The sequence below is a fragment of the Convolutriloba macropyga genome, unplaced genomic scaffold (assembly GCF_964194025.1).
Source record: "Convolutriloba macropyga unplaced genomic scaffold, txConMacr16.3 SCAFFOLD_2490, whole genome shotgun sequence".
NCBI classification, from domain to species: Eukaryota; Metazoa; Xenacoelomorpha; order Acoela; family Convolutidae; genus Convolutriloba; species Convolutriloba macropyga.
This window is the reverse complement of record NW_027451476.1, coordinates 1-25,397: the sequence shown is the minus strand read 5'-3', so window position 1 is coordinate 25,397 and position 25,397 is coordinate 1. Positions and strand designations below refer to the sequence as shown.

At 35.0% G+C, this 25,397-nt stretch overlaps 1 protein-coding gene across 1 annotated transcript; it reads right to left on the bottom strand.

Moving 5' to 3' along the window:
- On the bottom strand, positions 1 to 24,655 carry LOC142356725 (neuropeptide S receptor-like; the record flags this gene model as incomplete). Its single annotated transcript, XM_075408529.1, has 2 exons — positions 1 to 640; positions 24,585 to 24,655. Coding segments are annotated over 2 exons (678 nt in total), but the record flags the coding sequence as incomplete, so codon positions are not given.
- Between the last annotated feature and the right edge of the window lie 742 nt (positions 24,656 to 25,397).

Genomic DNA, 25,397 nt, shown 5'->3' with positions numbered 1-25,397 from the left:
CAGCAAATTTAGCTATTCCATTCGATGCAATATTCATATTTGAGAACTGGAAACTTTAACTGGGCAGTTTCTCGCTCGCGTATTCACGACGTTTTTCCGTCTCGTGCTGTACCCGCAACACAATAGCGGGTTGATCAACGAGTTCAACATAGCCAGACCTTCTGTAATTGTGTACACCCACGGGGGCAAATGAACTTTGGCAAAAACTGCCAAGAACGCCCCGATAAAATAGGGCAACCAGCAGCCTAGATAACTCACGACAATCGCAATTGCCAACTTTGTTGAGTTTTCTCGCTGTGTGATTAAATTCCGGGTTTCGGCTACAGAATTTCGTACTGGTATGTTGACACGCTTGGACCCGTAAAGGTAGTAAAGCGCTCTTCCATAACAAAACGCATTTGTGGCTGTTGGGATTATAACCACAAATAGGAAAACGGTTCCCAGATAAAACGGGAAAATAAAGCTGGAAAGCCATGACTTCTTAGCTTCGCAGTAAACTTTTCCCGGATTACTGTCGTGTTCGTTCAGGCCGAATCCGTACAATTGGGGTAGGGATAAAACTATGGATAAAAGCCAGCTTGTTGACACCATTATTAAGTTCTGATGCTGATGACGTGTGTTCAGGACAATTGCGTAATATCTAAACACAAAATCATTGTAGAGATGATTTGTGATCTTAAAAAAAGCAAACAGCACCCTTATTGAGGTCAAAAGAAATTTAAAAAATTAATAAAACTCTCCTTTCGTTTCACTACTTGAGCATCAGACAAGAATTGATGCTTTCTGGAGAATAGTTAATTAACGACTTTTAGTACCCAAGACTAGTTTGGGTCGCTGACTTGGGGTGTAGATCGACCAGTGTACTGAAGTGTGCTACACTCAGTAACACTATTTGATAATCTTAGTGCTAGTTTGAGAATTTACGTTATAGTGCGTGAAGCACAAACTTGATTTGGACAAAGTCCATTTTAACCTGTGAACAAATTACTAAGTAGTTTTGAATAAGCTACTATTTTAAGATCACTAACTAAAACTGAGAATACTATGACGTGATATTATCACGCCACACAGATAACACCAAATTAACCTTGGTAATTCTGTCGACACTGTTATCTCTTTCCAATAGGATACTAGAGAACCACGTGTCCGCAAGTATAAAAGGAGCTTGCACGCTCAACTACACACACTTTTTGGTCCCTGATAACTTCTGATTTAAAATCATACTCCCGTATTGCTCCCTTGCTAAATCTCAGATTACTTGAAATATTTTTCTAACTTAGAATATTTTGTGACTTGTTCTTAACTAAGAACTCTCTAAGTCATAAAATATTAACTTAGCACAAATTTGGAAATCAGGTAAGTTTAACTTAACTTCTCTAAGTTATAATTTAACATCTCTTAAACTCTATCTAAGTTACAAGTTAACTTAGAATAACTCAACCTGTACTATCTAGTGCTATCTCAGTCATAACAACTTTAATTATTCTATCCCTTCATGTTCGGTTCATATTTGATGCTGTTTAACATAACTTATTAATTCATATTTGCATTTAACTTTCTTTAATACTTAACTATATACCAAGAGTAGAACTAGGGGTTGAACTCTCAAGTTATACATGTGGTCCCGCGATTAACCCCGTCGTTTAAGTATCTAATGTACGGACCAGTAGTATAAATGGTGGTCCTAGAGAGGCTACTTCAATTTAACTTGTTCAATTAATATAGAGAGGCTACTTCAATTTAACTTGTTCAATTAATATAGAGAGGCCACTTCAATTTAACTTGTTCAATTAATACAGAGAGGCTACTTCAATTTAACTTGTTCACTTATTATAGAGAGGCCACTAAATTAACTTGTGTAATTTAACTAGTCAAAGGGCTTCTCACTTAAATTCCTATTTGAATTTGACTTAAACTATTTCTCTGTTTTAATACAATAACTTCAGTCCTTTAAACAATGACCAGTCCTGGTGGTAGTACTCCTCCACCTGCCGTTACTCCCCCACCTGAAACTCCCATAACACATCCAAATCTTTCACTTGTATCTTTTTCAGGCGATGATCCTAATCAGGATGCCACTTCTTTTTGGAACTCTGTAGAAAACAAAATACTCTTTTCACTAGGAACTAGGCCTACAGCACCCGCTGCACAAACTAGCTATGATAAAAGGCAACAATCATTATTCGGCTCACTTTTAACTGATACAGCACTAGAATGGTTTGAAAGTGAAGTCACAGATACTACAGATTGGAATACTTTAAAAGATGAATTTATAAAAAGATTCACTGACGGTAGAGACCAATTTAGATTTAGACTTAAGGTTGAGAACACATTTAGGCAAGAAGGAGAATTAATAAAGAACTATCTACATAGAATAAAGAGTGGAGTTGATAAAGGTTGGCCAGAAAAGGTACCATCAAGTATTGCAGGAGATGACAATATAAGGAAAGAAAAAGAAATCCAACAAAGACAACGAAGACAGAAATACATAGATTTTGCTATAAGAGGCCTAAGGCCACAAGGTTTAAAACGCAAAGCGCACGAGAAACTTATTGAGAATCCTTCAAAAACTTGGACACAGTTTGTTGATCACTTAGTCGTAAAAGACTTAACATTTTCTGTAACAACAGAGTCTAGTGGAGCTACAGGAATAGATAAACTTAAAACACTCGAGAGCAAAATTAACGATTTAACCAGTCTTTTCAAAAGCAACGAAGTGATATAGATACTTCTAGGCTATAGATACTTCTAGGCCAAGAGACCCTAATATAAAAGGCAGACCTAACAGTACTAGATTCTGTGATTATTGCAGAAGCAATGGTCATTCCATCTCTAGATGCACAAAGAAACAGATAGATGATAGCGTTAACAAACTGAGAAAGGAACTTGTTGAACCAAGAAGGCCAAATATAACATTCTCTAATGATTACAGAAAGAATAACCGAGGCAATACAAGATTCAATGGTCCTAGAAACCAAGGCTATCAACCAAGAGGTGGCTACTCAAACTATAATCCTAGGTTCAACAAGCCTAACTATCAACAACAAAATACATCTTTTAGCAGATATGGCAATAGATTCACTCAATCATACGAACAAACCTTCCCTCAGCAAAACACATATAGAAATAATGAACTAAATCTTGAACAACAATCACCATCACCACAACAACAGCAACAGCCACAACAAAGTGCTAGCTTCTATACACCAAATAGAAATAACAATCTACAACAAAGACAATCAAAACCCAACAATGTTCAGCAACAACCAAATCAAATAAGTTTCGTTGAAGGCGACGATGACTACGTAAATGCTATAACGGACTTCTTTCCTATAAACTTTTGAAGTCTCCGAACGCTACTAAAGAAAGTAGTACTAAGTCAAGAATTTATCTGAATTTATATCACTTTGCCACCGGAGACATTAAAAATAATAGTGGTTTAGAAGTAGAGTTCATGATTGACCCAGGATCAACCTGCACTTTTATCAATCATCCTACATACCTTGCACTAGTAAACCTTGGACAAAATTTGCTTTTACAAAATACAAATTGTGATTCAAAGACATATACTGGTTCATCAATCAGAATGCTTGGCTACACAACTATTCAATCTAGCTTCGAAACTGACGGTAAATATACAGTCTCCCATAAAGTATTCGTTACTAAAGAACAGAGACAGAGCATAATAGGTATTGATTTTTGTCATTTGTTTTTAAAAGCACTTCACTTCGATATCCCCGCAGTAGAATTAAAAACTGAGAGAAACCTAATTTGCTACGGCTCACTCAACAATGAGAAAGATTACCCAAACATAACTGAGATGACTGCTTTAAACATAGCTCAACCAATCTTTCTACAACAGAAAAGTACACAATTGCACAAGCAAAAGCACCCCAGTCAAGCCTTATTTCCACCAGGAACTTATTTCATGCCCCATATTAACGTTGTAAAAACTGACCTAGTCTTTGCGAACACACTTTGTGCACAACCTGAAGAATTTCTACTCATATTTATGGAGAATCAAAAGAATCAACCAATACAGATAAATAGAGGAATAATAGGTTATGCTATGTGTGATATAACCGACAAACCTATACAAAGATACAATATCAAAAACTGTGCCGAATTTACAAGTACAATACTAAACGAAAGTGAGGACTATAACAGTTGCTTCATACTGAACACAGTAGTAAACAATCTACAAGAAGGACAGCAAATCCAAACTAATTATTGCATTAGATATATAGATTTTCGTACCCAATCTATATTTGACTCTAATATGCCTATAGCGCACACGATATCCTCAGATGCAGAAATGAGAAAAGGTTTTGCTAACACAATCTCCAAAAAAATACCCTTATTAAAGGACTACTGTAAAAGTATAAACTGTGATATAGGTGACATCAGCGCAGATAATAACTTAGTTTATAATCTCATCACTAAGGCTAGTCATTATGAAAAGCCAACAATTAATACAAACAAAACAAAACTACTTGCTATGAGAGATCATGCACTAGGACTAAATTTACGCTGTATAGCGATGCCAAAAATAGCTTGTGGTTTAGACGGAATGGATTGGAGAGAGATATCTTCTCTAATTGAACAAACATTTAAGAATTCAGGAATAACTATCTATGTGTATACAAGCAAAGATGATACTGATATTGATATTGATAAACTACAAAAAGTAGAAACTAATACACTAGAACAGGAAGAGGTGCTCGAAATTATTGAGAGTGAGTTAGTAGAAAAATGCAAAAAAGATGAAAGAGAACTAGCCACAGACTTCTCTACCGAAGCAAAAGAGATATGTAGACCTAAAGTCAACGAACAGTTTCCTAAGTTTAGAGATAAACTACAAAGCAACCGATTCATAAATAAAGCAGTTAGTGATTTTGTAATTAAGCAAAATAGAAATACAGTTCAAGACATAGAGTATCTAGAAAGGTTCTTAGATAACTTTGATTTCACGCAAAGTGATTTGACTGATGATGAATTGTTTGAGTTGATAGAAATAATACTTCAGGATAATGATGTCTATTCACATCATAAGTATGATATTGGCAGAACTAAACATAAGTTCCATTTACCCTTGAAGAAAGACGCAACCTTTAAAAAGCAACGACCAAGCAAAATACCAATTCATCTCAAAGATAAATTAGAAAGACTAATGGATGAATTAATTCAAGCAGGGATAATCAGAGAGCTCAATGAGAACGATGATATGAATAGTTGGTTTGTCAATCCCGTCATCATATTACCTAAGAAGGATTATGTAAAACTAGTCATTGATGCTAGATACCTAAACTCTATAACTGATACAAGTAATTATAGTTGGCCACTCGAACCACTAAATGTTCTAATGACAAGAATAACTGGAACTATATTTACAAGTAGTAATTTATCATCGGCTTATAATCAAGTACCTTTAACTGAAGATACACAGAAGGTTACAAGTTTTATTGTAGGAGGCAGACAGTACACCTATCAAGTAGGATTTTATGGTCTTAAGCCATTACCCAGTTTCTTTAGCAAACTAATGCGTTATGCATTTGGACCCCTTACAAAACGTAAACAAGCCATAACATATATAGACGATACTTTACTACAAGCTAAAGATAAACAAGAAATGTTCACAATAGTAAAGGAGTATCATTCTTTGCTTCGAAAGGCAAACCTTAAAGCAGCCCCCGATAAAACAATGTTTTTCATACGAAAAGTGAGATTTCTAGGACATGTTATATCTAAGAACGGACTATCGCCTATTGCTTCGCGCATAGATGATATTAGAAACCTAAAAACGCCAGAATCGAAAACAGAAGTTTTAAGAGTTTTAGGAATGATGGGTTTCTATCACACCTATATTATGAACTTTCACATAGATGCAAAACCTCTATATGACTTAACTAAAGATACAACACTATTCAAGTGGTTACCAGAACACGAAAAGGTATTCACAGACCTTAAACAAAGATTCTGTCACGATATTTTTAACGCATTTCCTTCTAATGACTATCCCTTTCATATACATGCTGATTCATCTAATTTAGGAACAGGTTGTGTTCTTATACAGAATTTTCCTGATAGAAAACGTATGATTTCAGCAAACTCGAGAGTATTTGATAAAGCTGAACAAAAGATGTCCCCTCAACATAGAGAACTATGCGGAATAATATCTGCATTACAAACATATGAAGTTTATGTGATTGGATCCTTTTTTCCAATTTACCTATATTGTGATCACAGACCAATTCTATTTATTTGGTCACGACGAGGACAAATGTCACATCGTTTCTTTAAGTATCAAGTTGTAATAACTAAGTTCCAAAACTTGCAAATTATATACACTGAAGGCAAAAACTTAGCGTTCCCTGACATTCTTAGCCGAAACGTTTCTTTAGCAGATGCTAAACTTTATCAACTAGAACACAAAGTGATACCTAAAGATATAAAGTTTCATATTAACGGAAAAGAAGTTAACTATTATGTATTGCATCAAAACGATAAGGACGCAACAGCTAACGACTGTTATCCAATTATTGCTCAAGTCAAAGGCGAAAGAAAGAAACTTATTAATATAAATGATGAAGGTGACTTTAGCGTAGATGATGCACCAGATTACATAAATGAACACTGTAATGCTATAAATAGTTTCTCTGATTGTTTTCGCTACGGCACACAAATAAATCAAATAAAGAAATTAACTTCAGAACTAACCAGCGATTATGATACTCACTACTATTCTGAGATAGAAGAAATAGCTGAAATAAGTGATGACCGAGAAGGTTATGATGATCAAGATTGGTTAGATCTAGGAGAAGGAAATATTGAAAATTCAATTATTGAACAATTAGAATCTGCTAAAGCCGACTATATCAGACGGACAAAATTTAAGAAGCTTATTGAACCAGAAGCTTTTCAAAATGTTGAACAAAAGATGTCCACACAGATACATTAGATTTAATAGCTAAAGTTACAGATTTTGCAAAAAACGCTAATCTTGACAATGATAATATTCTTGAAGAGCAAGTAAACAACTCCGGGATAAATATAGTTAGAGATTGGCTAAAACTAGGCAAAGCACCAGAAAAGGACTACATTATTAAACAAACTAAAGCACTACAAACCTATAGAAATAATTTCAACTTGTTGTTTTTAGAAAGTCAATATGATTTACTCTGTTATTCCGAACCTTGTGAGGACGGCTCTTTTGACGTTAGGATATGTGCACCACTTTCACTATTTATAAAGATATTTGAAGTCGCACATACGCATGAACTTAGTGGTCATAGAGCAGAAAGCACTACTTACAATAGAGTTAAGCGATATTTCTATTGGCCCGGTATGTTTAAATGGATTGAAATGTTAATGCTAGATTGCTTAAGTTGCCAAACTAATAAGTCAGCACGCAAAGACTTGAACGAAGCACCCTTAGAACCATGGGGACAATTAGAAGCTATACCCCTACATACACTTCATATTGATCATAAAGGTCCACTACGACCACTTAGTAAAGAAAATAGATTTTGTCTTGTAATAGTAGACGCTTTCTCTAGATTTATACAAGTATACCCTAGCAAGAATGCTGAAGCTCTCGAAACAGTAAATCAACTAGTGAAATTTATAACTACATTTGGTATACCGCAACAAATAGTACATGATACCGGTAATGCTTTTATTAGTAATGATTTCGTTCACTACACAAACGAAATGGGAATTACACTATGCCCCCGAACTGCATATTCACCGTGGACTAACGGCAAAGTAGAAGTACAAAATAAACATTTGACTAATTACCTAAGACATTTTATTAGTAAAAGTGGATCTAATTGGTCCGAGTACACTAGTAAATTTGCATTTTCACACAATACTGCAGTAAACTACAGTACGGGATATACCCCTTATGAAATACTATTCGGAACGAAACCGCAAATACATTTATCACTAAAGTTAGGACTACTACAAGATAATCAAAAGAAATGCACATCAGAGTATTGTAAAAATCTACCGCCGCACTCACATAGTGAAGAAACTTGTAATAACAAAAAGATAGAGAAATTGTTACAAAACAGATTATCTAACGAAATGTTAAAACGAGAGAATACATTTAAAACTATATACTCGAATACCTACACTAAATGTAGACAAACTACGAATAAAGCGCACAAGTATAGAAATAGATTTAAACTCGGAAAGCCTATACCTGAAGGTAGAAAAGTACTACTAGAAAATCACTCTAAAAGACTACTAAAATCTAAAAAGCTACAAGAGCTACGCTCAGGCCCTTACACTGTGCAACGAATGCTAAATAACACTACATATGAAATACAACATGATAAAACAAATGAGAAGAAAACCGTGCATAGAAATCATATAGTACCTTATTACCCGAAAGAAGAAAAATTACAAGAGTTAGTTGAGAACTATGTAGTCCCAGACGATACGGATGATTATTATACTCAATATAATAAGCATAATATATCCAAATCTAATGCTTTTAGAGTCGCACAACATATTGCTATTTCACAGTGGCCTTTAGTAGAAACACAACCTACTATAAATTCTAATACTACACTACAGCCACCTTATAATGTTGAGGCTACCCCAACAAAGGACTCAGGCTTAGAATCGCTACAAACACGAGCAGATAATACTACGCATATACAAGGCTCAAGCTCTTCTAATTTTCTACCCCCACGCATTTCAACCCCCTACCCTATGCAAAATATGTATTCACCTAATAGCCCACAGCAAGAAAATTTTTCTAACCCTCCTGATAATACTTGTAAATTTAAAGCTACACGCAAATTATTCCCCCAAGCATCGCATAATAGCCCCACATTATCACCTCATAATTCTACACCTACAGCTTCACCTAATGTTTCTAGTTTACCTGACGCAAATGAAGTATTAAGCAGACCTCAGCGTAACAGAAAAGCACCTACATTCTTTGGTGAACCTATTCCTTCTGACTTGATACAGAAACTCAAAAAGAAATAGAGAAACAAAATCTCTTTTATAATATATCTTTATAATAAAAGCGTTATATACGCGCAAGAAGCATAAAAATGACAAAAGTTAATATTTACAGAAATAGCAAAAGCGCAAAACAATAATACTAGCGCACAAAATACCAAGAATACACTAAGTTTTCTCTTTTTTCTCTCTTTTCCTTCCTTTTTTCCCTTCTAACCTACATATGAGGCTCTAAGGGACTCCTCACGGTGGCAGCCACCAACGTCTTCTCCTCAAATACCAGGCATTCCTTATAGTTGAGTTCCCTCAACATTTTATAACACCTCTGTAGTGTTGGCCCAGTCTTGGGACACCACCACGCCTGAGATAGGGCCCAAACTCTTTGTTCCAATTTGTCAAGTTCGTCCTCTTGTTGTTCTGTTAAGGACACCCCCATCTTCAGGAATCGTTTGAAGAACTAAAATTATTGCCTCCTTAACATTCTATTTCACGATTTCTTTATGTAACGCCTATCCCCACCCTTTTCTCTCCCTTATCACCCCTTGACAACCCTAATAAAACAAGATAATTTTATTCGGTGTAAACTTACATCCTTTCCTAAGTAGAATTCGATTAGTTCAGTGGTCCACTTTGAAACACATCTTGTTTCCCTCATGGACCACGGATTGAATCTGTTCCTCACTCGACAGATTCCTAAGACTTCCTCGTCCCATAACGCAAGATGTGGATAACAATATGCCGTGGACATGAAAAATAAAAAGCTAAGGGCATCTAAGCCAAATACCCCTGTTTTAAGGAACGCCTTATAAGCATAACGGCGCACCGTTTTCTTACGACCAATGATTGGAGTAAACTCCAATCCATCAACAGTTAGTTGATAGTTCGCAGTCTCCAACTCTTCCTTCATCTCATCATTAGGGCACGTATAGTCAAAAGGATAACAACTCATTTCTAAATAAGAATATATATAACAAAAATTAAAACCAGGAACAAAGAAGATACAAATTAAAGAAGGAACAAAAATTAAAAATAAACTAAAAAGAAGAAGAAAGTCTAAAAGAACTAAATTGAAATTAACGGCGAAGAAAGAAATAAAGTTTTGGAAATTAATAGTCAAGAGAGATCAACTGTATAGTATGACCGTTTAAGGCAAAAAGCAAATAGCCCACTCAACACAAATCTTACATAAAGTACATAATTAATAACCATTGCAAGCTGTTACACACACAAAAACTTTTATACATGTTCAAAACTCATACTTTCACAATTTACGCATATTGCAAACTAACGCTGAAAACACATGTTACCAGAAGCAAAGCTAAGTAGAAGTTATTCTCCCATGAGCAAATACCTTAAGCATTTTACATAGTCAACAGATAACAGCTAACCGTACTAGCTTAAGGACCCAAGGAATGTTTAAAATAAACATTAGAGCACTTATGAACAAATAACTAACCGCAAAATTACAACTTCTAAACACAAGAATTACTTCAACTAAGAACAAACAAAACTCCGCTACTAGAACAAGTAGAAATCTATTTAGTAATATGGCTAAGCCCACTTCTATCACCAGTCTGTTGAACATGCATTTCAATCCTACACTAACTTAAATTAATAAAATGCGCGAAACCATAAAAATTATACGAAAAACTTCAAATATCAACTAACCCTTTTTCTGAACGCGTCCAGATAAGAAACACAAAATTTGTCCAAATATGCACAAAAACATAGCGAAGAAAACTATGGGAACAGATTTTTAATGTCTAGCCTATAAGTAGAGAAATCTTACCTTGAACAAGCACAAAAATGTCGAAAAACAGAACTTACCGCTCATTAAGTTCCAAGAGGTCTCCGAAAGTTTTTGCTGAAGAAAAATTGTTATTTTTGGCTTAACTCAAACTCTCATAACAGTACTACAGCCCTGCATCTGGGATTTCTCAAATTCGTATCCTAAGTTATTATAAGTAGAGAAACCACACCTCCAACAGCGCAAAAATATAGAAAAATAGAATTTTCGGCTCAATAAGTTCTAAGAGGTCTCCGAAAATTTTTGCTGAAGCAAAGTTGCTAATTTTCGGCCAAACTCAATCACTCACATCTGTCCTACAACCCTACATCTTGGATTTCTCAAAATCGTATCAAAAGTTAGTATAAGCAGAGAAACCACAACTCAAACAGCGCAAAAATATAGAAAAATAGAACTTTCAGCTCAATAAGTTCTATGAGGTCTCCAAAAATTTCTATTGAAGTACAAGTATTACTTTTCAGCATAACTCAACCATTGACATCTATACTATAGCCCTACATCTGCGATTTCTAAAATTCTGACCAGAAGTTCCTTTTTGAGACACATATTTTAATCGTATAGAACATATAAAAACAGCAAATCATGAACGTTCAGTTTTGCAAAATTATCGTAATGTGCTTGTCATATGACCAATTTATCACGTTGCTACATGCCACTAGTCAAGGCTAGCCATTGGCCAATCAGGTTTGAGCACACAAATTATGGCAACTTAACCCTGAGAACCACTATTTAAGAGCCTTACCCAAATTCAAAATCACTTTTCTCAGTTACCTTCTGAAATCAATTACTTCTTTCTCTCTCAAATTCAGCCTTAACTAAACCATCTCTCTCTTTCTCTCTCTCTCTCTCTGTCTCAAATTCCATCTTCACATTTTGCCCCTTTCAAATAATAACTTAGAAAACTTAGAAAAGTTTTCAAGCATTTCAATTTGTGAACACCAAATATTTGTCACAACACATCTCCACAACACATATACCAGGTATCTCAGTTCAATATTGATTCTCAATTCAATTCTCAGTCACTAACTATAGCAGGAGTTTATAACTCTTTAGAGACTGACAATTCAGAAAGTTTCTAAATCCCGACAATCACTACCATACACTTTCATCACCAGTTAAACACACCACAATACACCAACACCGTAAAGACAATCAATCCTAATATATGACCGAAGTCTCATTCGACCAAAACGGTTTTCTTATTTCTCTTTCTATCAACCCTGATACACTTGTGAAAGTTTCCATTAAGGCAAATCAAAAGTTGAAATTCAACAGTGAACTTAACACCTTAACTAGTTGTCAAATTTCTAACGAAGCAAGAACTGTAGTATTCTTTGCTACTAACTCTAACGAAGACCCTATTGCTGTCTTCTGGGGAAAATATAACCCTCAACAACTTAACAGTTTATTACTTCAAATTCATTCTTCAAGCCTAGTTGACTTAGACATTTTAAATGTCTCTTGTTTGGTTTTAGAACCACCAACTGATCAATGAATATTCGGCTAAACGATTATTGAGTTATAGCTTCAAGAACAACTTTCTCAACTTCTTACAATCCTTATAACATCCCACATAAAGTTCTGAAATATAATAACAAGTCAGCAAAAATTTATCGATCATATATTTCATATAAAGAAAACATTGTTATTTTCTTCGTTAAAGAACAGTTTGTAAACTTAGAAGTAATTGTTTGCTGGACCCCTAACAAACCAGAACATATTGAACGCTTTCATTTCCAATTGAAAAACAGAGACGAAATAGACCTTGATATCATCGAAGCTCCCTTTACTGTAGACCCTTAATCTATGTTACCACCTTCCCTTGAAACACAAGTTCTTACTGCCCTTGCATTCGACCCGCTATCGTATATTAGAATATTCCTCCTACAGAAAATATTGAAATTCGGAAATAAAACTGTAACACTTGACAAGTGTTTTGTTTCTAATCAACAGAGAACAGTTGCATTCTTCGTGACATCAGAAAATAACGCAAAGTTTGTCATAATTTGGGTACCCTATAATCCCGCTCACGTTCACGAGCTAAAATATCAGATTACTTTCACGGATAATATTAACTTGAATCTGTAAGACTCACCTTATACTGTCTTCGTTTATTAAATGGAAGACGGAGAAATCAAGAAATCACCAGCAATAGACGAAGTAATAAACGTAAGTTACAAAATGCTTATTTTTATATTACTTTGCTTAACTCTGTTCCTACCTGTAGCAACTGATAATAAATCTGAAATTGCTCAGCGTATTGCAGAGTTAAAATCCCTAGTTGAATATAACGATTCTCATCCACACTTCATAGAATGTGTCGTAAAAAGGAATAATTGTCTACCTGAAGAAATTCCGTACCTTAAATTACTACAGCCTCCTGAAAAGCTGTTAATTTGGTCAAAACGCAACATCCATATGCCACTATCACTGATTACAGACCAGTTCTTTAAAGAAAAACTTACTGATAACAAAGCGTTTCTTTCAAAAGTAGAATATTCTTTAACCTACGTTCTGTTCAGTTTCTTAAGATTATTGCTATAATACCTCTTGCACTTCTCTGTGTTATAACTGCTTGCTATGCAAAATATTTGATCTTTATTATATTTCTTGCATTATTACTCTTAACGTCTTTCACTGACGCCAGACCAATTGAAAAGATGAGTATCTATGAAAACACAGCTCCTAACCTTCATGTTAACCACTTTGACTGCTCAAAAATGATCTCAAACCAGATGTATTCTCTCAACAAAGTAGCACCTTGAGAAATTCGCCCTGATGAAATTAGCACTAATCAAGCACGAGTCACTCTCTACCAAGGAAATTATAAAGTTAAACTAGAAGCAACTATGTGTAAAGCAACCCAACAGCAATTACGTTGGTTTTGCGATTCTTTTGACTCTAGCGGCATAGATGCCAGACATAATACTATTACTGCTTCAGTTAAGCTTGATGCTCAGAAATGCAAACTTGCAAAGGAAAGAAAAAAGATAAAGCTTTCCCCTTCTTCTAATTCAGTAGAATTCGATTTTGACAAATCTTCATTCTCAAACTTTAACTCAGGCGATGTTGGAACTGGAAACAATGAATGTAACTCCCGTGGTTGGATTACACATTACACTTATGAAACATATATGCAAAATGTTATCCTGAATGTAAACCTTAGAGATGGCACAGTTGATAACTGGCAAAATATACTTCTACCTTGTCCTTTATCAGCTGGAGGCTGCGATTCTACATCTACTGATCCATTTGCATACACTTGGGATGAACCCAATAATTGTCTTTTCACTATAATTCGCACTTTTGACGCTCAAATGATTAAAGCTAATGACAAATACTACATAGTAAAGGATCCTAAATTTACTTCAGCTCAGTCAGATTTCGACTTACAAAGCTTTATGTTCCAAGTTTATAATAAACCACAGTCCTTATGTAGTCATCCACGAATAGTATATCCTACGCCATATGATTCTCTATACATTAGTCTTCGTGACGGATTTGATATGAACACTGGAGAACCCATTCACAAATTTAAACCCGATACTGTTGCTATAACTCTGAAAAATAAATTCTATTCCAGTGACAAAAAAACAGTTGATACAACATATTCTCAAGTTTATGAAAATATTGATTTCGAAGCACATCTTGGAACAAAAATTGACTATTTGCAATCTAGAACTATTAAGAAATGACTGTGAATTAGAGCGCTCAACTATTCTTAACACTTTAATGATTTCTCATGAAAATCCGCGTTTAGCTGGATATACCTTAACAAGAAACAGATCTATGTTTCTCAAAACAAATGGCAAAGTTGCCTGGCTATATAATTGTCCTGAATTTCATTCACCCTTACAGATTCTTAATAGGTGCTATAATCGAATACCAATTCTTTATAAAGATGAAATACATTTCGTTGATCCGATTTCTAGACAAACTTTCACTGAAGCCGAAGAACAATTGTGCTCTGATAAGCATTCAAACTTATTTCAACTAAATGTTGACGATGACAATTCATGGGTTGAGCTAACCCCACAAATCACAAAAGTAAGAGGACCCGCACTCTTCAAACCACACTTAGTTATTCAAGAAATTGCGAATGTTATTACTGCAAGCATTTATGCTTCTATCTACACATATAAAGAAATGATGTCATTCTGGAATTCAATAACTTTCAACTCCAATATGAAAGGAGTTCTCAAACACTTTACTAAGTCATTAATAGATAGCAGAGAATCATTTTCAAATAATTCAGGCACGAATTATTATAACTCTAGAACTATTTATCTAGATTCATTCATTTCACCGGACTTCTTTAATACCGGTCTTCTCTGTTTTCATCAGTGTTATTATTATCAGAATTAGTTGCTTGATAGATAGAAGTCAAAATTGGAAATGACATTAAGTCAAATGTGGCAGCAAAGAGTGCCTTACCAAAGTGAATAGATGCATCTGTAATTTTTTTAATTTGCATTGCTCGAATTAAGCATAAGACTATGTCGATTAGTAGCTTAATGAATAAGAAAGCGGCAAAGAATATTCCGCATCGCTCGATTATATATTGTATTTTACCAAAGGTTTCAACAAATTGATTTTGACTTAATGTCATTTCCAATTTTGACTTCTATCTATCAAGCAACTAATTCTGATAATAATAACACTGATGAAAACAGAGAACGGACAATGCAAGTTCCAAAAACCGAAAATATCAATATTAGAGAACGAGTTACTCAAACTCCACCTTATGCAGAGAACATAGGCTTACAAGCTATAAGATTTGAGAATAAAAGTGGTTATCCAAACCTACATGATGAGAATAATAAAGACGAAAATAGAAACGATCACAACGTTCCTACGTCTCCAGTATAGGATTAATTCCTCTCTTACGTTAATATCATCAAACAAACTATATGATGATAATATAATACAGACTGACTTCATATTTACTACTGATTTACTTCAAAAGAGAATACAAAAAAATTAAGAAAAAGAGAATACTAGCAAAATAACTTCAAAAAATATACTCTTAGAATAGAATACGAGTAGAGATATAAGTAGAGAATACTTGATATTTCAGGAACTTTCTTCAATCCCTAACGAATTGATACCAGTCTTTCAGAAGAAACCTTCAAGTGGTTGGCCCGAATACAATACACAATCAACTTCTAAACCTCAATCTGGAGTTAAACAACTCGACAGACTAGTACAAACCACAACTCACGTTACCCCATCTACAACTCTTCTCTCAGCTATCAAGATTTCAGCAGTACAAACTCAAGCAACTAGTGCAAATTCATCAACGACGGCTGCATCATCCAAAAAGAGAACTAAAACTGCAGATACAATTGCAAAGAAACAACCACTTAAAAAATTCATTAGAGAGACATTCAGCCCAGCGACACCACTAGAAGTAAATATACCCAAGACAAACAGTACGGCACCCAACGTCTTAGCAAACACTACAACTACTCAATCGTCACGACCAAACTTTCTTAAACTTCATCATTTCACAACTACCCCCTGCAAGACCGCCTACAAAAACAACATCAAGCTGAAATACAAGCTAAAACCCCCGGTTTTAGTGGACACCCGAACTACGACACGAATTTAATCTACCAGTTGCAACCCAACATCAATAGATTCAATCTCATTGGCTATTTGTCAAACAAAAATTCTTATCTACTAACTAATCACAACCTACAAGGACAAACAATACAAGTCCCGTTTGATAATATTACAGCAAACCTCACTCCTCAACTTGATACCTTCACTTATCAGGTACAGCAAATTTTTCTGACAGAAAGACAACGCTCTCAACAGCTCGAACAACGGATTACTGAGCTCGAACTGGAGATCGCAAATCTGAAGCATCAACTCCACATCCTCCGCTCATCACGTTGAGCACTCACGGAATGGAATAGATAAATTTGTGTTTGGTGATGTTCAGTACTTCCTTCATTACTTCTTCTTCATTCTCCCGCGGTGAGGAAAATTATTCGTTAGTTTAAACGCCTAATTATTCGCCACTTCGATTACCTTACTCTCTTTGATTCCATTACATCAAGTAAAGAAATCCGCATTGAAACCATCTTCAATGATTACACTCAGCGCAATTTATGGTGAACAATGAGTCCATTCCTATCTTTAGAATGCAGATTTGATTTGTTCTCGCTTCTCTAATAAAATCTATTCTTTATCTTTACCGATTTAACTTGCTTATGACATCATTCGATTGTTCCATCGAATTCCGTAATTTATTTAATGTCTTACAACCTTTCAGTAGACATTAAATATTTCAAAACATATTTTGATCTCGCTGAATTTATTCAATCGCAAGTTATTAAAACTACGAAAACATTCTTAGTTGGAAATAAATTCTATACCCCATTGTCAGTTCATTGGACATTTGAGTTACGAGAGATTATCTTATTCTTGCAAGATAACAAATCCAATGAAATTGTAGTTTATTTTCATCAAGTTCCTGAGTACGATTTATTTGAAATTCTAAAGCTTATTCATACAGAAGAAATTCTTAACATCAATAATCTAAACTTTCGACCGCTCAATTATTTCAATTAAAATGTTAGTCTTACATATTTTGGTGATCACGGATATAGAAAGGTTACAACCTTTCGTTAACACGTTTGCATTCATCGCCATCCGCCATATATAGTTTAAGTACTATTTGGATCTTCCTGTCAATTCCTTTCAGAGATTAATTGGTTTTCCATTCTGCCCATTGACACAAAAATTAAACTACTACATTATGAACACATATTTTGAAGGAGGTGTTGATATCGAATGGTTTAAAGATTATTGTCGACTCTCTGATCATGTTGAATCCGCATGGGTTAACTTTTCTAAACAGATTATTTTTAACGATAAAGTTTTCAGAATCTCCGAATTATATTATTCTGAAATCCAATGCGAAGTCATTTTATTTCTTGAAGACTTTGAACAAAAAGAAATTGTTATTTATTTTGAATCAATGACGAAAAGCAAGAATAATTATTTCATGAAGCTAATTCATATTAATCATCAAGCCTAAATATTAATTCCTTAAACTATAGCTACAAAGCTTACTTCAGTTGAATTATTCTTCAACCTTACTCAAATAAAGATGAATTACGAAAATGAATTCATTATTTGGGGAGTTATTTCAACAACACTAGCCCTTATGGTGTTGTGCGCAGTCATTTTAATTTCCCTATTCATTTACCTCGCTTGTCATTACAGACCATTAACTTAACCAGTATATTCTTCAACTTATATTATTCTATTGTTCAACGTCAGATGTACTAGCAGCACAATTTTATAGAAAAACTTGAAAAGGTCTATTATAACGACCAGCCAAAAAAATTGGATCTATTATTTTGTACAGCCCTGTATCTTAGGACATCGTCAACCCTTCTTCAAGAGAGAACTCAGAAACAAGAAGCTACGATGAACTTTAGAACTTTAACCAAGTAATCTACCTCACAAACTTTAAATGCTTAATTATTATAAAATTAAGCTAAATAATTTATTCGATTATGTAAAATTTGATGTTTTGATTTAATACCTATGGACCGGGATGGGATGTACTGAAGTGTGCTACACTCAGTAACACTATTTGATAATCTTAGTGCTATTTTGAGAATTTACGTTATAATGCGTGAAGCACAAACTTGATTTGGACCAAGTCCATTTTAACCTGTGAACAAATTACTAAGTAGTTTTGAATAAGCTACTATTTTAAGATCACTAACTAAAACTGAGAATACTATGACGTGATATTATCACGCCACACAGATAACACCAAGTTAACCTTGGTAATTCTGTCGACACTGTTATCTCTATCCAATAGGATACTAGAGAACCACGTGTCCGCAAGTATAAAAGGAGCTTGCACGCTCAACTACACACACTTTTTGGTCCCTGATAACTTCTGATTTAAAATCATACTCCCCTATTGCTCCCTTGCTAAATCTCAGATTACTTGAGATATTTTTCTAACTTAGAATATTTTGTGACTTGTTCTTAACTAAGAAATCTCTAAGTCATAAAATATTAACTTAGCACAAATTTGGAAATCAGGTAAGTTTAACTTAACTTCTCTAAGTTATAATTTAACTTCTCTTAAACTCTATCTAAGTTACAAGTTAACTTAGAATAACTCAACCTGTACTATCTAGTGCTATCTCAGTCTTAACAACTTTAACTATTCTATCCCTTCATGCTCGGTTCATATTTGATGCTGTTTAACATAACTTATTAATTCATATTTGCATTTAACTTTCTTTAATACTTAACTATATACCAAGAGTAGAACTAGGGGTTGAACTCTCAAGTTATACATGTGGTCCCGCGATTAACCCCGTCGTTTAAGTATCTAATGTACGGACCAGCAGTATACCAGACCGAAAATAGGAGTACTTCCCAGTCCTACCAGACTTTGGCCGCCCTTATCCAGATCAAACAGACGGATCTTTTCCGTTTGTGCACCAGCTTATTGGGTGCATATTATTTGCACCCACGAGACGCACGTGCCAAGTTTTTAAATAATGACTTACAATGTAATGACACGTGCTCTGTAATTAGGGATGCATAACATTACTGGGGGGGGGGGGGGGGGGGGGGCTTGGCGTGGCACAAACGGAAAAGATCCAAACAGACTTTAGTCACTATTGGCTAGACCGAGAGGACTGTTCTCCAGTCTACTGGACAGGCGGAATAGACCTTAGACAAGATCATTGGTGACACCAAACAGATCGAAATAGGGGTTTTGTCCAGACCAAGGAGACTAAACTAAGCAGTAGACCCAGACCGGGCCGGCGCGTCGGACCACTAAGATTAATATTTAACATATATCCCCCCCCCCAGTGGGCTGATATCTTTTACGCCCCCAGCCGCACGCGCTGTATTTTTACAGAGTAACGTGCTATATAACAACATATAATTTGTAACGGGGGGGGGGGGGGGTAAAACACTGGGGGGGGGGGGGGGTAAAAACACTGGGGGGGACAGAATAGATCCCATATCATTTAGGTCAATCACGTGACTCCATCAACTGAAACCATTACATTAGTATTTTGCGAGTTCATTATTGGAGATGGTTAAAAGAGGCAAAATCAGTATGATTATGACCCAAGTATATCACAGGAAATTGATCTTTCGGTTTTCCCCGCAAATATGGCTTCAGTTCGACTTAAAATTGAGGAACTATTAGATAGCACTTTAAACATTTTCAATCCTCTCTTTTCTTTACATTACCCAACCCAAATTGTGACTTTAATAATAATAATAAATTGTTCTCAGATACTGTAAATACAATTTTTGTATCTAAATGTATCTGAAAGGACGCCAAAAAGGCATTAAGCCTGTCAAGTGGTGCCTAAGAGCAAATTATTTCTTTATGGGTTGTATGATTTTCTTTACCTCCAACACCCATTCCCCGAACTAAATCAAAAGTTAAAAACTGAAACGGAAAAAACACAATTCATCTTTGATTTTAATACAGAAACAAAAAAAAACACCAATAGAGCGAAGTCTTACCAAAAAGCCTCTATGAGTTCCTCATTCTCACAAATATAATTATCTTTCAGATCATGAAGTAGATGCGGCAGTTGTTTGGATTTACACTGAACAATTTTTAAAACAATGCTGACATCTCATTTCACTAAAACATTAAACAGTTTGCGTAAGCGCCACTTAAGAATTTTGCTCTCTTGCTTAGTGCCTTTTGACCTACTTTTAATTGTTTTGATTCTTTTTGAATCATTAGTAATAACTTCTATTTCATCTTTGGAAATGACATCATTTAACTCTGTGTTATGTTGTTCATTTCTTATAATTTTACTCAGACACTTCATCAGTTCATAAACATGCAGTTCACGTATTGATAGTAAACGATGTTTTTGTCTTATGTTGTTAATTGAGTTAAACTTTTTAATACCAAAGAGTATTCTCCACACCAGTATTTGTATTTTTTCAAGCGCCAAGAGATCTGTTTATTAGCAGAGCCATAAATCAGAACTCAATATTGGAAAACAGGTTGTATGTAGATCTTGTATAAATGCAGCATTCGTTTTTGACTTACGAACTGTCTGAAAAATCGTAGTGGTTGAATGTTGCCAAAATTTTTTTTGTACGAACTTAACATGTTCTTTAAAAGTTAGGTTCATATCAAAATGTAATCCTAAATACTTGACACATTGTGCATAGGCAATAGTCACACCGTTGAAAGAAAAGTTGGCCCTATTAGTTAGCAATGGAGAGCTTGGGGTGAACAAGTACGTTTTTTGCTGATTTATCGTTAGTTTATTTTCACCAAGCCACTTCTCAATTTTAATTAGATCTTGTTGTACGCAATCAATGTTTTTGTTATCGTAACTACAATGCAAACAGGTGTCATCAGCAAAAAGAGTGACCTTAAGAGTATGGCAGACTTTCAGCATGTCATTTATATATAAAAGGAACATAATGGGTCCTAACACTGAGCCTTGTGGAAACCCACAGTTTATTGCTAAAACTCTAGACTTTAGGCTGTTGTGTAGCACAAATTGCTTTCGGTCAGAAAGGTATGAAGTAATTAATTCCATAACATGGCCTCTAAGACCATAAAGTTCACACTTTTTTAACAACAGGTTGTGATCTACGGTGTCAAAAGCTTTTTTTAGATCCAGAAATGCGCAACAGCTTTTTGTACTAGTGATTTTGTCTGACCTTAAGCTATCTATCACAATTGCTATAGCGTCCACTGTACTTCTTTTATTACGAAAGCCAAACTGTTGATCTGTAAAGACGCTGTTTTGGTCCAGAAAATCTACTATTCGCGACTTGAGAATTTTATCAAAAATTTTTCCTACAGTAGGTAATAAGGAAATAGGTCTGTAATTAGAACAAACGCTCTTGTCTCCGGACTTGTGTATAGGAACAATTTTGGCTGTTTTCAAACAGTTTGGGTAAATGCCGTCTGCAATTGATCGGTTTATTAAGTCAGTCAAAAGAGGTGCTATGGTGCATTTTACTGCTTTAAGGAATTTGTTGCTGATTCCATACTGGTCATCAGAGATTTTGTTTGATAATTTATCTATAATACACTCTATTTCCTTTTCATTAGTGCCAAGAAGTAACATAGTTGCTGGTACTTTGCCAATAAGGGAGAAATTTGGACTAGAGCCAAACTTACTGTTTAAGTCAGATCCTATTGTGCTGAAGAAAGTATTGAACACTTCACAATTTGGGCTAAGGTCATTATCATTGAGACTTGCAGTTGAGGGTTTCAGACTTTTCATTGTTTTGTAAAAGTTTTTATTCCCTTGTTCTTCCTTGCAGGAGAGATATACATCAAAGTACTTCCTTTTAGTCTGTCTTATAACTGCTTTGGCTTTGTTTCGCTGCTGCTTGAACTTTAACCAAATTTTCTTGTGTTTTACAGTGAATGTATTCCTGATATAGCTTTTTTTTGCGCTGACATTCTTTTTTAACCTTATTATCCACCCAACATTTTTTCGGTCTCTTAGTAGACTTTTTTGTTTCTTTCGGAACATATTTGTTCAAAACTTGAGCAAGAATCTCAAAAAACTTTGTGAACGCTACCTCACTTGTTCCATACGTAAAAATTTTAGCATTATTTTCTAATTCATGTTGTAAATACAAAATTCATATTTAACAGTGTTTGTTCATTTTTTAGTTTTTTCCAACACCTATAGCTGCATTTTTCGTTATGGTCAATGTTGCACATCTCAATCTGTGTATCACAAAGTACAGTGAAATGATCTGTTATAGCCGTTTCTACAATGGACACTGTTACGTCATGATTAGCAAAGCAAAGGTCTATTGATGTGCCTCCACCTCTACATGTTCTGGTTATTGATTCCGAGTTCATACTTTCTAACTCAAAGAGTCTTAACGTGCTTTTAAGCACTTCGGATGAACTACTGCTACGAAGCAAGTCTATATTGAAGTCCCCACAAACCAAGTGTTTCTGACCCAAGGGTCAAAACTTTAATGAGCTATAATTAATGGAACGCAAAGCAGAAGAACAACTGCGAAATAAACAATAAACAACTCAAAGGATGTTGACTGAGTCAAATGGGTTGCATCTCCCAGATATGAAAAACAAAAGGGAACCCCCCACCCCCCCCCCCCCCAATTCCATTAGTTCAACCAGAACACTTATGCGTGACAGAGACGTACTCTTCGCTGCAGCTCCTAACCCTTCTCTCAGTTCCCCTTTACAATATATGCGTGGCTTTATTTCAGGTCACTTTTGTAAGAAGTTTTATGTACATTGGGGGGGATTGGTGTGCATCCCAGTGAAACGAAACTTGATACAGCTTGCCATGTCATGCAAGATCTTGCCAACTCGTGCAAAACTTGACACATCTTGCCAAGATCTTGATAGACAAAATTTCTTGGAACACCTTGATAAGATCTTGGCAAGATCTTATCAAGACATGTCAAGAAATTTTCTTGGCGTAACTTGATAAAATCTTGATAATTCTTGACACATAGAAAAATTTTGTCTAAGCAACCCGAAGTAACTGGGTGGAAAAATGAACCAGTAATCCAGAGAAAAATCGGCCATGACCAGACAAACCAGACAACAAAATAGCTATTTTGGCTCATTACAACGTAATATATATTCAATTGCGATTTCCTCAAAAGTCAATGGGACCTGTTTTAGGTTGATAATATGAGAGAACAACAAAAAACAACTACAAAATTTGGCAAATGCCAAAAGCCAAAAATCTCTATAAAAACTCCCAAGAGCTAAGCCATGAAACCATTAATTGAAACTTTAAACATCTAGAGAAATTTAACTTTCATTCTCTACAAAGAAGATGCAATCTGTCTTTTGATGATCAAAGCAGCAAGTTGGCCGAATCTAAAAAAAGTGGCAAACTCAACGATAACTGTTACTTTCTTAAAACAAAAAAAGAAGAAGACATCAGAGCCATTAGGTATAAGCTGAAAGCATTAACTAAGTTTACTTGCACCATTAAGGGAGGCCAATTTAATATTTTTATAAAAATTCTCAATCACGAGACTACAAAAAACAACAAATGCAGTCAAAACGCAAGAATTGTATTCAAGTTTACGAAAACTCTGCGCAAGCCGTTAAGACTAAGAAATTTTTTCTGAAGACGCAAATTTTGACTGATTTGAAAAGTCAGTTACTTTTGGGCATTTACAACAGCAAGAGCCGTCTTGAAGATCTACAATGTGATAGTTTAACTATTTACTAATTTATTTTTTTGTCTTATGTCATGTTACAATTTTTAAAATTTTTTGTGACCTTGTTGGGGGCCTTCACGGTGGCGGTCCTGTATAAGGTGTGTACTATGTACATACCGAGCTAGCATCCACTTAAAAATTTCATTTTTCTGGAAAAAAGCGGCTCATTTGTTGGTTAATAAACTAACGGGAGCATTATTTTCCGACATTCTTGATAATTCTTGATAATTCTTGCTATTTCTTGATAATTCTTGCTTAATCTTATGATTTCTTGCTACATCTTGTTTTTGGGTGCTATTGAATTTGTAATACTTGATATATCTTGCCATGTCATGGTTAATCTTTCTTGGAAATCTTGCCAAGATCTTGTTTCTTGACAGCCATGCAAAAAACTTGCAAGTTCGTACATATCTTGGTGTTTTCTTGGTAAGTGCCATGGCAAGATCTTGGCCAAGATTTACCAAGATTTAGTATGTTCTTATCAAGATGTACCAAGTTTCGATTCACTGGGATGATTCTACAAAACTCGTTTATTTCCCACCACCTCGCCTCCCCCATTTTCAATGCCAACAACTGTTACCTGTCACATGCCATACTGACGAGAAGGAAACTAGTACAGGCAGGTGCCACAACTTGAACCAGAGCTCTCGCCTGAAACAAATCGAACCCAGACTTTCCAAGAACTTTGACTTGTCAGATGTGAGAAAAAGAAGTGTTTCCTTCCAGGAATATTTTTTCTAATTTTCTTAAGTATTGTATGCTCATTATTGCTATTAAATCCCAACTTCTGATTAATGGGGCTAAATTTGTAAGCCTCTAAACATTTTGGTAATAACTTTTGAAGGCGGGAGGTCGTTAAAACTCCTGATATTATTAGACAGTGAAATCCGGCTGCCTGGGTTTACCAAACTTACGTACCATAAAAAGTACCATACATGGTCGATCAAAGCCATAAAAAACCGTTGTTGCGTTGTTGTTCTTGCTATGGTTAGTAAGGAACCATATATGATCCCTTTTATGGAAACTAACTTTCAATAAAAAAAGTAAAACACACTTTCAGCGCCTTAAAATTGAGAAAATGAACGTTTTTTAAATGTCTTTGATGGACTGAATATGGTTAGTTCTATGGTAAGTAAGGTACGATATATGGTCCGTTATATGGTTGGTAGGGTACCATATATGATCCGTTCTAATAATACAGAATTTTTTATGAAAAATTTGTAACCATAAAAAAGTCCATAAAAAAATTTTAATGGCGTTTTATGGTAAATAGGGCACCATAAAAGTAAAGTACAGAAATTTGAATTTTAATGCACAGAAACGTTGTTTTGGAACTACAGGTGGCTCTTTGGAACGTTTGTCTGCAAAACTCAAAATTTTTTATGATCGTTAT